The sequence below is a fragment of the Perca flavescens genome, chromosome 11 (genome assembly GCF_004354835.1).
Source record: "Perca flavescens isolate YP-PL-M2 chromosome 11, PFLA_1.0, whole genome shotgun sequence".
NCBI lineage: Eukaryota > Metazoa > Chordata > Actinopteri > Perciformes > Percidae > Perca > Perca flavescens.
Window position 1 is genome coordinate 28,128,752 of NC_041341.1, and position 13,892 is coordinate 28,142,643.

The 13,892-nt window shown below is 39.5% G+C and overlaps 1 protein-coding gene across 4 annotated transcripts in view; it reads left to right on the top strand.

The window, feature by feature from the left end:
• Positions 1–1,705: 1,705 nt before the first annotated feature.
• The window catches only part of pard3bb (par-3 family cell polarity regulator beta b), a 243,915-nt gene continuing 231,728 nt past the window's right edge, over positions 1,706–13,892 (top strand). For all 4 annotated transcript variants that reach the window (XM_028590887.1, XM_028590889.1, XM_028590890.1 and 1 more), the window contains exons 1-2: positions 1,706–1,972; positions 2,844–2,996. In XM_028590887.1, coding sequence (XP_028446688.1) covers positions 1,928–1,972; positions 2,844–2,996 — 198 coding nt within the window. In that variant the 5' untranslated portion in view covers positions 1,706–1,927. The remainder of the gene's footprint in view (positions 1,973–2,843; positions 2,997–13,892) is intronic.

Consider the following 13,892-nt stretch of genomic DNA (forward strand, 5'->3'; position numbering starts at 1 on the left):
AGGGGTTTCCTCTTTGAAGATGAATCAAACTGTGAAAAGCCAAAATGTTTGGTAAATACTGTATTTTTGTTGGCTTCAACATTATAATGCTGAGCTGGTGTCAGCCAGTAGAAGGGGTTTGATAAGGTTTCAAGAACTGTAAGACTCAAATTTGACTGTCTGCTGTATTAATGTGGACCCCTGAAATTATAGCTTTGACTTTAAATGATACGCTAAAAATGGTTGTGACTGTCACTGAATGCATACCAACTCTAGGTTTTACAAAGGTAAAACATGATCTGTTACTATTTATTTACAATAATAGTCTGTTTTTTATGACTAATATTTTATTGATGTTTTCCTTTTTTAAGGGACAATAAGGGAAAAACATTCAAAGAAAATATACAAACAAACAATAGAAGAAGAAAAAAACATATGATAAGAGAGAAGCAGAGGTGTTACTAATAACATTAACAATGGCTTTGTTCTGTTTAAATGTCCCAGTCAGCCATGCCAGTGTCCCAGTGAGCCAGCATGAACAACGACAGGACCCTGAAACTGAAGCAGCTAAATGGAACTCAGCCATCATTCATTTTATTATTTATACCTGTGATTTTTCTACTGTTACATATCAAAATGTTTTCTGTGAAAAATCAAAGGTCTATTCATGACATTTGAATAGACTGAAATTCATAATAATGGTTATACTTCTATTTTAAATATCCACTAATCAGTATTTTTGTTAACAATGGATCAAATGGATAAGCGTAGTTTGAAAAGGGTCCTTTGTAGTGACAAACCCATAGAGAATATTTATGCGTAAGGTGGACACAAACATGACTCAGAGTGACTGCATGCTAATGTTGCTTTGTGTCTGCATGATGTGTGAATTTCCCGCAACCACTTTATAAGATGATAATACATTAATGTTGTTTTTGGCGTGTTCCACTGCCCCAAAGTGGTCAAAAAAGTAATTAATGCAGCTTTAAAGGTGCTCTAAGTGATGTGACGCGTTTTTTAGGCTACAACATTTTTCCTCACTATCCGCTAGCTGCCTGTCCCCTGAACACACTGTAAAAAAACACGGTCTCTGTAGACAGCCCAGGCTCCACAAACGGCAACAAAAACAAACCGCGCCAACCTGCCCCACGAACCATAACAAACAGTGTTCCAGCCAATAACCGACAAGAAGGAGCTGGTTGAGCCATCACTGCAGCAGTGTTAGCACGTAGGCTACTTCCACAATGCGTATTCATGACTCAACCAGCTCCTTCTTGACGGTTATTGGCTGGAACACTGTTTGTTATGGTTCGTGGGGCAGGTTGGGGCAGTTTGTTTTTGTTGCCGTTTGTGGAGCCTAGGTTGTCTACAGAGACCGCGTTTTTTTACAGTGTGTTCAGGGGACAGGCTGCTATATGTATGTGACAAAAAATGTTGTAGCCTAAAAAATCACGTCACATCACTTAGAGCACCTTTAATCAGTTTGAGTGCAGGCGGCCACAAGTATTTATGCATTACATTACTGATATTTTAATAACATGTTTGAGGGGGGGTGTCACCACCTCCTTCACATCATATCTTGCTGTTTGAGCAAAACTGTAACTGAGAATGTGGATTTATGAATTGTGCATTAACTCTAAACTCATTTTATATAACTTTCATTATAGCAATAATTACAGTACTTCCCCTTTAAGAATGTGACAGCAACAAGAGGTGGAGGCGCTGGTCAGGAACTGGCCAGGAACGGACGGACGGACGGCAGTGAAAGAATCTCAAAACTTTTCCAACACACAGTGCCGCAGTGGGCTGTTTACTGTTTAACTTCGCCTCCGGCTTGTCCCCGAATGTGAAAATAACGTTCACGTTGCCATACTGTGTGCGTCGGTGATGAAGTGGATGCTACTGCCTGCTTGGAAGAAGGAAACTTGCGAGAGGAAAAACTTCTGGAATGATGCACGAGCGACTGCATCCCTCCCTCCAAAGTTCAGCTAAGGTGGCTAACGTTAGCTAGCGCAGGACTCAGCTTGCTAACTCTGATGTGAAAGTTTGGATAACGTTAAACCTCTGTCCATCCGTCAAAACAAGTAGGAACACATCACCTGGTGTAGTAGAGAAGGGCGTGGGGATATCTAACGTTAATGCTTGTGGCGAACTGAAAGCTTTCATCCTTGGCTTGTTATCTTAGCCGCACCAAGTTACAGTATCAAGCTAATCATTTTTAGCCAAGTGGAGCTAGCAGACAGACCGCTAGCCAGTTGGAAAGTGAAGTTAACTAGCTATACTGTAAGGTTACTGTAGTTAGCGTTAGTTAAAACTCGGTGAGAAATGACATGACACACACTTCCCGTTTACCAGCTGCTCTCCACCATGAAAAAGGCTGCAGTATTGTTTAACGTTTCTGGAAATTGAACAATTTAACTAAATGGTATCAACACTTGCTAGATTCTACCCGAGGAGATGAGAAAAGGAGCGATAACCCTCACGACAATAGTATGAGAAAGTAATCTCGGAGCCCGATGTACTTACTCGTGTCATCATTATCACCTTGAGGTGTGGCTGTAAAAGTCGGTAGGAATGTCATGGACATACAGTTAATACATTTGACAGAGTTAGTAGAGAAGAGCCATATTGACTCTGGACCACTTTGACTTTTGAAGAAGTTTGGTTTTGTGTGAGAGTTTTGCGGCACCTCAAGCCACTCACTATCAGCCCTACATTTCTCCCATCATTTTTTTTTTGCATTACCTGTTTGGTCACATCCCTGCCTTTTTTATCAAGACTTTCTTGGGGGGCATTCTACAGTTTGGAGCCTTTTGAGCCTTTTTGCATCATTATCACCATTGTTCATCATCACCCACATCCAGAGGGCCTGCATCTTGGATGAAGTGGAGTGTTCTATAATGAAGGTGACGGTGACATTTGGGCAGACGGGTGTGGTGGTGCCCTGCAAGGAGGGGTGGACTGTGAGGGACCTCATCCAGCAAGCCACACAGAGATACAGAAAACTCCTGGAACAGGTACCGTTCATAAGTTTGAAATGCACCTATTAGCACTGACAGTTGGTCTCTTGGGAGAATATAATGGATGTTTCTCTCACGTCAATGCAGCTCATTCATCTCAGTGGTAATCGTGGCAGTTATAGAATAAGTTTCACTTTCATTGATACCAAATAGTCCAAGGACATGAACAAAAATGTAATTTAAACTCGTTTTGAGTCTATTTAACCTTCGAGCCATCCGTTATTATTCATTGTCAGAAATAGTTTTGTAATAAAGTGTTAAGATTTTTATGGCCTCCTGAAAGGCTTAGAAATGAGACAAGATTACTTTTATGAAACCGCACTTTCATAACATTTGAGGTTTTCCCCAAAGTCTTAAAATAATCAAATTCTCTTTTATATCATGAAAGGGCCATATGATTTTCACATCCCAAAGTCTTGGGAAATTAGACAAAGCCATGGAGGTCCAGTTCTCCATAATTGCTGTATAAAAAAATTAAAAGCATATCTGATGTGAATTGTGATGGTCCAGACAGGAGCAGGCATGAGTCGTTTCCACTTTAGTTGTGAATGTAAAATGCAAATGACTCCCTCTTGTGATTCCTTCATGACTGCTGTTGATTCCCTTCGCTGCTCTCAGGGCAGGAACCTCGTGACCCCCATCAAACGACCAAATCTTCTCAGTGACTCGCTTCACATTGGCTCCATTATTCAAAGAGCACACCAGTCGTATAAATAGATGGCCTCAGTTGTGATTGAGTGGGAGGTGTCGATGCTGTGTGGGTTTATGTGGGACAGACACAGAAACAGCACTTGTAGATCAACACATTTTTTTCCCCACCCTCTTTTCCTTGCCCTGTCTACTTTTTTGCCTCTTAATTTGCCTTCATCTACCTGTACATCAGACCTCCCCACTGAGTGCTCATTGTGTTTTGCCCTCTTCATCTTATTTATCATCCTTTTCTTCTCACAAGTTATGTCTCCTCTTCACCTTCCACATAGCTGGAACCCTTGCTTCCCTTCCATTTGAACTCTTCTTCCTCTTTGAACACTTTCTCTTTTACCTCCGGTTATTCTTTATGAGATAACTGTATTAAGCCTAGAAGTAAAGATATAGAGTTTAAATGTTTCAAGTCTCTAAAATTAATAGGATGGGCAACTGGGTATAGGCAGGAGCAATGTTTGCACCTGCTTTTGGTCTAATAATAGTTAATTTAGGTGTTCCAACTGAAAATATTAATTATTTTCACTTTGTGTATAAGGAAATATAAACCTAGTCATGATATTGCAGCTATTTTGCACATTATTCAAAAAGGACAAAAAAAAATTTAAATACATTTTTTAAACTTAAGTGTTAAGCCTCTGTGTGGGTGTTTCCAGCTTTTGATTGTCATCTGAGGACCTGCTTTTTCATGGCAGACATATTGATATGGCGTAGCAGGAAAAGCACAGGTGTTATTGATAACATTAAAACAACGGCATTGCATTTATCTCAGCTAGTTCCAGGGTCCTGGTATTGTGCATACTGGCTCACTGGCACAGCTTACCGGAACACTTGATGGAACTGAGCCATAAACATTTGTTTCACATGTGCTTTTTGTGCTCTGACAAGTCAAAATGTCAGCTCTGTAAAAGGTCTCTTGCTAGGAGATGGCCTTTTAACTTCCCGTGGTGCACTACTGACTGAAGCACATCAGCCCTTCTGGGACAAAGAATAAACTGAACTGAACATACTGCATACACCACAAATGTTGATCTTGTTGAAACTTTTCCCATTTTCAACAAGTGCACATAGCGTTTGCTATTAGCCATTAACGATTTAAGCTGTCTGTCCGTCAACAACATTTAACATTTGTGGGGAACCATCCTGTTGTTCTGTTTGTAATCCACTCAAAATCTGAATGATCAGACTGTAACCTCATTACTGTGATTTGAGCTATACAACACAGAGTACAGAGACGTAAGGGCCGAGACACAATTGAATTTCCGGAGAAAACAAACCCATGTGACGCGTTCGTCCAATCAGCTGCCGGTTTTCATTTCTTGGGCGACATTACAGATTAGCGCCGCCTGCTGTTATAGAGACGTATTACGTCTCGTCTCCTCTCGTCTTTGTGTTCTGTGGCAGTTTTTTGGACCTCGGGGACGCGACTGATCATATCGACGGGGTTTTCTGTCAACGATTGGCCGTCGGCTATATGTGTCTACACCATAAAGCTACGTAGGGAGTGCTCAAATCGTTTAACTCTTTAAAAAATTAAAAGCATATCTGATGTCTGTTTAACACTTTGGAATCAAAAGTGATATTACGAAAAATTTCTTGTGCCTGCTCACACAGATATCTCATCCATATAATTACCTTTACTGTACCAAAAACCAGACCACCAAACCATGTTGCGGTGCGGTTTACCTCATGTCTAACACAAGAGCAGCAACATTTTAGGTGTGATTAATGTTCACTGAGAGACAGAGTGAGTGCTCCAGGTGTGTTTTCCTGCAGCAGTGATGTGTGTAATGATGCACCTCCCTGCTCTATCGATTAGGTCTCGGAGTGTTTAAATACTTTGCTTCCTGCATGTGTGAATGAAATGCCTTGTTAAGCGCGTGTGTGTGTGTGTGTGTGTGTGTGTGTGTGTGTGTGTGTGTGTGTGTGTGTGTGTGTGTGTGTGTGTGTGTGTGTGTGTGTGTGTGTGTGTGTGTGTGTGTGTGTGTGTGTGTGTGTGTGTGTGTGTGTGTGTGTGTGTGTGTGTGTGTGTGTGTGTGTGTGTGTGTGTGTGTGTGTGTGTGTGTGGTATCCTGCGGCTCTTCTTCTTTCTCTTCTCTGTTTTCTTTCTCTCTTCCTACGCTCTCCCACACCTTTGTCAGCCCTTTGCAGTTTCTCCTCCTCTTACTATGTTTACATTCCCCTTTGTAATTTCTGTTTTTACTTCTCCTTCCGCCCTCATTCTTCCCAGTTTTGTGATAGTTTTTTCTCTCTCTTCTCCTTGTTTGTTGTTGTGACATTTTAAATATTCTCCTTTTGTTTGTGTTCACTTTTTCATAACTCTCCTTTCGTCTCCTTTGACTGCCTCCTCCTTGTCTTTCTCCTCTCCTTCGTTCCTCCTTTCTGGGATGGAGAACATGTATTCTCCTAAATTGCTTCATCTCATCCCATCCCCTCTTTTCTCTTTGTATTTGTTTCTGTAGTTTTCTTGCTCTCTTCCCATCACTCAGTCATTTCACTGCAACACTAATCTTTTGTAGCTGTGTAATTATGGCTGTTAATGTGTTCCAGGATTAGAAAGCCAAGATATGTGTGTGTTAAAGAGCAGTCCAGTCCCTAATCCTCCCTCCCAGAGCTAGGCAAATCATGTTTTTAAATTGTCACAGAGACAGCTAGCTTTCTGTCTGACTCTCTCCCTCTCTCCCTCCTCCCTATCTGCTTCATCCTTCTCAGAAAGCTGAGAATTCTGCTTGTATTAAAAACATTTTTTTAAATCCTGTGTGTTCCTGCTTACATCCACTGTTCCCACAGTGGTGCTTAACAGGAGCTAACACTTAAAATAGGCAATTTCAGAGAGGATTATTTTGTGTTTTAGTTGCATTGAATTTTTGTTATTTTTTAGTTTCATGTTGATAGCAGCCTAATTATTAGAATTTGTATACAGCTTTGTGTTACCAGTATGGAACCAAAGGGGAATAGAATAAACCTATGGGATTAGAATGGGAAAGGCAATAATAGAGTGCTGATGTGTTTATGTATGGTACACCAGACTTTTGTTAAACCACTCCGTTGAAAAGTCCCCGAAAGTTTCTGTAGACTCTCAGCTCATGTAAAGCTTTTTTCAGTGAAAACTAAATACAATATGCAACCTTGAGTTTGGCTGACCTGTTTGTTAACATAAACACATTACTTATTGACTGATGCTAAGCTGTAAAGACATACAGTAGTGTAGATAACCAATTTGAGATGAAGCTCAAAATAAAGGCCACTAGATGGATGGAAACACAAGAAGTACACCTTGTCATATTATTGGTTGATAGTTATTTGCGCCTGATCCTGTCCCTTTTCAGATGTTTTTAATTTGTAAAACAATGTGCACAGACAGGGCATTGGTAGGTTAAACGTACAATATGTAACTTTCTGCCGCTAGGGGTCTCTCAACCAAAACAATGGACGGTAAAACTGGACTTTTGATGACGTTGTGAAGTTGCGTGGAATTATGGGAGTTTTTAGTGTTAAACACCTTCGCTGCCGGTTAGAATGCATCAGTTCACGGACGAGTTTACCCATTCAAGTTTATTCACGTTACGTTTATTTATGTTATTCTAATAAAATAGCTGCAGTTTCCCCAACATAATTACGTTTTTCTTGATTAGATTTTTATTTGTAGCTGACCAGTTAGCTAGTGAGCCAGCAAGCTAATAGTAGCCAGCAACTAAAACACAAAATATTTCACATATCAATGTCACCTTTTGGATGGTTTCAACACCGGGCGGACGGGGTTTGTTGTAACGCTAGCTAGCTACTAAACGAGGCTGAGAGACTGGTGTGGGTGGGGATTGTCGGGGAAATCTCTGCGATAGCGAGCCAGGACGTTCGATGCCTGTTGTGCAGCAGCAGAACATCTCCCAGCTGCCCGGAATTATCTCCCATTCACTTTTCAGTAATCTTAACTTTTCGTTTTGGTGCTTAACCCACCTTTTGTCGGGTTAATTTAGCTAACTGTAAAGACAGCTAAACGCGAAGGGGGGAGAAATTCGGCAGGGAGGAGGTTTTCGGCACATACACCGGTAGCGCTACGGAGATGTACCGCTATGGATGGCCACTGTTGTGACTCGGTGCCGGGTCTGATATGGTCTGTTTCCCAACGTTTAATTAAACTGCCGTTAGCTTCGTAAACACCAGGCACTGGAGATAAGTTCTGGCCGGGGGTTGCTGTAATGGAAGTAGCTGGCTGATGGCTGACTGGGGGCTAACGGTAACTAGCTAGCTATATGTCCTGGTGCTGTTGTCAGCTGTCATCCCGACTGAGTCTCTCTGCGCCGGGGGAGTGAGGCAGACAGACCGGGGTGTGCTACTTTGGCTAAATTAGCATTAGATTAATCGTCTATCTATACAGCTAACGTTAACGTTACTAGTGATGTTATTCGTGGGTTAGCTCAGTCCTGTTAGCTGTGGTCGAAACAGTCATACTAAAAATAACTATTAGCGTGTTGAACAATGTTGTAACCTCAATTTTACCCACAAAGCTTTAGCATCAAGTTAGCACATTGTAGTAATGTCAAGCTGGTATCGATATTGAACTTTCAAAATAGATAAGGTCTCTGTTGTATTACTGTGATAAAAAGTGGGATGTAATTAAGTATAAATATTAAGTAATTAAGTATTTTTTTTGTGACATTGTATGATTTACAATTACTCCTGAACGTATCATCTTGGTGCCAGTGTTCTGACGGAAGTTAGAGTAACTGGAGGGTGAAAGGTTATATGACGCCACTGACGGGCGACTAAAGGAAACGTGCCGTGTCTGAAAATAAAATAACAGATTTCTCTGGGTTTGACATTTGGTGGAAACATTTAGGATAGTGTAAGAACACAACTCATAAAAATATATAACATAGGTATGGTCATTTTTAGACATTTTAAAGCAGAAATGTTACATATTGTACCTTTTTAAGCAAATCCAGTTGATGTTAGGTATGTGTGACAATTGATCAGCTCTCCCTCCATTAAAAGACATTTTAGCTGCCTGTAAGTATTTAAAATGTATTCCTTGGTATCACAACTTGCGGGCAATTTACATTTATAACATATAGGACAGCTGGCAAAGACAGAGCACAATGTGGTAAACTGTAGAAAGACATGGAATTGGAGTAGGCATAATATATCCAAAACCAATCTACTGAAGTATGCCTTTATATTTGGCTCAAATTCAACCATTTAGATGGGGTTGGTACACCCCTGTACAGTAATTAGGGCTGCACGATGGAAAATATCTAATGGCAATTATTGATGTTGCGACTGCGATATGACTCACAATATTAGAGGGAATAATGATATTTGAATTATTATTCTCCTTTTCATTTAAAAATATTAAAACGAAAATGATTATGGTGTGATTTTTATTTTTTTTTATTTTGCGAGGATCTGTACCAAACAAAGTATTTTTCTTTTAGTCTGTAGGATACGATTTGTAAGCCGGGGCGTCTCTGCAGCACCACAGTACTCACAACTCAGAATGGTTTGACACATATTTTGCTTTAAACAAATATTGCACCCCCCTTGCGTTTGGATATTGCACTAGTCCATATTGCGATTCATGTGGAGAGGTAGCAAAGAGGAAATGAATAAACCTTTTGAAGGAAACAAAGATGATGAATGTAAAAAGGGAGATAGCTGGCACAGGGCAAAGAGGAAGTGTGGCCCGAGGAAGGGAAGCAGAGTTTGTTTTTCGAAGGGAGTTGTCAGGAAGTTATCAGCTTGTTGACAGACTTCTTAATTAGCTTTGGCAAAACAGAAGTTTGCAGTTGTGTGCTTGTGGATAACCGTTTATTGGGTTTTAGGTCAAGTCTGCTGTATTCTGTGAAATATCAGACTGGACAATCGCATCAACATCAGCATATATTCAAGTGAAATTTGATTTGAGTTGCCTCTCTAAAATTTATTATTATAGATAGTATAATATCTATATTTGACACAATATTGTTGCTAAAATTATGTGTGTGTATATCTAATTATAAACAAACTGAAACTTTTGTAAGCTGATGGTGTGTGTACGCATGTGAATGCTTACACTTGCACATATTGATTGTAAGGTGGATGTTTATAAAAGGGTTCCTGTCTATGTGGGTGTGCGCTGTAGTTTCATTAGCACGGGCAGGAATGCTGATGAGGCGTGGCCAAACACGCTAATAAAATCATAAAATACCCTGGACCCATGCCAGAGCACAGGCAGATATTTCTGAGAGGCAGGGAGTAGACGTGTGCCGCTTTCTCTGCAGACAAACTGTGTTGATCCAGCTTGACAAATATTCTATTATTTTCTATTCTATGCTCCAAGTTATGTACGATGTAATGGCACATATGCTTCTCCAAATTAGCCTGACAAGCTTGCCGTAGCTAGATCATTATTATATTAGAATGAATGCCCTTGTATACAGATCATCCTGGTTGGTTAATTGTACTGTTTTACATGCCAAATAAATCATCAGATCAAAGGATAGCTGCTCACCAGACAGTGTTAAAAGGTTAACATCCAAATTTATGAACGCTGGCGAGTAGTTAAGATGCTAATAAAATCTTATTTTGTAACCATCAAGATAAACCTAACTAGATGAGTGAAGAATCACCTTGTGCACAGCCTAAATGTGGAATGATGAAATGTTAACAAGGTGAGCAATGGTTACCATGGCATTTCCACCAGCAATTCTTCTGCTTTGCTTTTCACAAAAGACAAGCTTTGTTACTGTGAGTCACAAGATGGGTCAAGGGACAATTTAACTCTGATTTCATTTTTCCACAGAGTTTGGTGCTGCATCAGTACACACTGCCTCTACTAAATAATACTTTGTATCAATAATACTACATTACTGGCAGATAACTGACATTTTTGACAAAATTGGGATGATTCCAGACCTCTCAGTTTTGGCTTATAGAACCATATTATTGGAAATGTAATTTTCAGCTCCAGAGTTTGCACAAAGTTAGTAGTTTCTCAGTGTACCCAAGTCCAGATCTTGGCACTGCCTCCAGTTTTGACAAAAGCAAGCATACCAAACTCTTATGTCAACTGGCAGACTAGAAAGGCTTACTGTTCAGAGATAAAGAATGGGGGAGAGGTGGGGGGGGTTAAGCACACACACCTGACAACACTGAATAATCTACATAGTGTTTTAACTCTGGTGGGATGATACTACAACCTAATAATAATTTCTAGATCATGTCCTGAGAGTAAAATACCTCAAATTGCCAAGGCTTATCTGTAATAGTATCAGGCAGAACAGTGTATTAGGTGCTAATCCCCCTGATTTTCAAATTAGATCAGTGTGTTTACAACTCTTATCTTTAGTCCTACAATATGTGAGTGTCCCTCTAGGTTTTTAAACTGTCAGACTTGGAGGCACAGGGTTTTTGCAGTTAACAAAAAATATGTAACACATTATCCATGCATTCCCCCTGAATAATAGATAAGATCAGTGTGCTCACAGCTCTTATATCTCTACCTCTCTATCTCTTGTCGTCTTGGCTGTGTGGCTTGCCTACTATAGCAAGAGATCAAAGGGAGTTGTTGACCTAAAAACAACAGCAGGTTACCAAAGAAATGAGGCTGTTGGATCTCGGTGTTTTGCAAAAACCTTCTACCACCACATATTTTCCTCCTGTAATTAAAACATATACTATAATTTGATTGGGATTTCTGTGTCCTGGCTCACCTCTGCAGTGATCAGTTTTAAATACTAAGAGAAAATGTCTTTTTCCACTGTGTTACCACCAGTGCGTTATGCACCCACAGTGTGGTAGCTAGAAATTAGATGGATACACAAATCCTAGTAGTAATTGATTAATGTATTAATTCTTTTTAATAATTTCTTTTTCAAATGTACTAATCTAGTTTTATACAGTCTATGGTACTAATAAGTCAACATTCATCTTAGAGTTTAGATTCTCTGCCTGAGCCCGAACTTGACCGCCGATATTTCCTGCCACTATTTCCTGCCACTATTCTCGGGCTGGGCCGGGCCCTTGATCAAACATGTTTTTTTTTTTTTTTTTTTTTACGTTTCTTCATTCGGATCCATTTGCGATTCATTCCATTCTGAATAAACATACAACACAGTTTACATGCTTCGTCCTTGTTGCATTATTCATTAAGATAATTCTAAACTGATTTCTGTAGTTAACTCGGAATTGTAGTTGAGAACGTCATGTATTAAAAAATGTCTGGTTTAATTGGGCTCAGGCTCATAATTACAGTTAATGTGTCGGGCCGAGCCGGGCTTGGGCACAACGTGCACAGGCTCAGTTAGGGTCAGGCTTGATTGTTTTGGGCCGATCTAAGCTTTAATTCATATACATTTATTTTGAAAATGTTAACATAAAATTTTTATAAGTTATATGCATCTCAAAGTGATGCCTTAAGTGTCTATCTCTCTCTCTGCTCCCCATTTCCAAATCAGGTGCCAAATATTCCTCAAGCACACAGCTCTTACTGTAAATATGTTGCCATGTCTGAATAAAGCCATAAGGGACATTGCATAAAAGACATCTATTTATGAGTGACAAAATGCTATCACTTAAACAGATAAATATAGCTAGCAATGTTACGTATTTCTTGTCTGAAAATGGCCTTAGATGACATGAAATGGAGAAAAGCAATAACCTTTGTTTTTGTGATTGTATGACTTTACATGCTTAGCAAAATATTGAGTTTTTGCTTGATAAACGACAACTATGGTTATACATTATAATCACTATTTGTCAATTAACTAATTGTTTAAGCATACATTTTTGTGAAGATATACTACATCCCAAATAAGCATTATTTTGCACTAGTGCTATCTATTATTATTTATTAAGTTGGCAAACTGCCCTGAGGCCCCCCAGATCCCCAAGGTCCCCAAAAGCTTCATGTTTACATTGTGTCAATTGGTTTGTTGTGATTTGATGTATTGCTAATTATTTTGGGACCATGCACCTGTAAGGCACAATATTAACTGTAATGAAAAGCACAATGTACAGCCTGCTGTGTGAACTGTACTGAGGGTCAGCAGGACATGGATGTGATGACCAGAGTGGGAGTGGGCTTTGTTGACAAAATATATTTTTCTTGCTTGTGTGTTCACTTAGAATATTAGCTGGGAAGTATTATTTGACTGTAAGCATGCCATTGAAAGTGCTACGTTTAATGGTTATCTGTAATCTTTTTTATTAAGAATGTAAAACATGGTAGAGTTTATCATGTCTTTTTGTCAAGGCATAGTTTGTAAATTGTTTGTAATTGCTTGTGCAGTGACACACTGTTAGTGTGGGAATGATGAATTGAGGAATTGCAATAGACAAAATCTAACACTATCAGGACTGATTGTGAAGTCCAGGCAGTAACAAAACACTAGTCTTTGTGAGATGTTATTGTTATGTGCAAAGCTGAGGGCAGAAAAGACAAAAAATAATTTACATTACACGTTTGCACTGAAATATTCCCTAGTAATCCTAAAAAACATTTGCATGTGTTGTCCCAGAGTTAATTTGCCCCCAAATCCTGATTGATAGTGCTCAAGGAAGATAAACCCTGTTTAAAAGACAAAATAAAACAATATAAACACAATATTTGTAAATGCTCTCTCATACATCTGGCCTGGGTGTCAGCCAAGTCAGTGTTACAATGGAGTCCTACAATAAATTCCAGCAGGTGGGAGGAAGAGGGAGAGACAATTCAACTGTATAAACAGCCACAGTGTTAGAGTGTAACAGTGGTGGTTGAAAAGCCATTTAAATGTATTTTTTTGTAACATAATAGAACGTGTTTTGTATGGACCCAGGATATATTCAACTTGGGATTAATGCTTTATTAAGGAAGCAAACACAACCATGTTTGTAAGTTACTTGTATTAGATGGCACCAGGTGCCAGTCTAGAATAACTAGTCTTAAGATCAAACATTGTATGTATATGTATTGTAGTATGTAACACAAACAAGTGGACCATATCTCGGTCCACTTATTAAAGGAGCACAGTATAATTGAAGTTGCCATGTTTTTACTATAGAATAGGTGTGTTATTAAGTAGGGTTGGGCGATGTCCCCTAAATTGGCAGTTGACGATGTTTACAGTAAAACATCGTGATGGACGATGATATCGTCGTCGGGGCCATGAAGGGGGGGGGGCTTTTTAGTAGAAAATTTATTTCTACTACTATGGGCCAACAGTTAACATA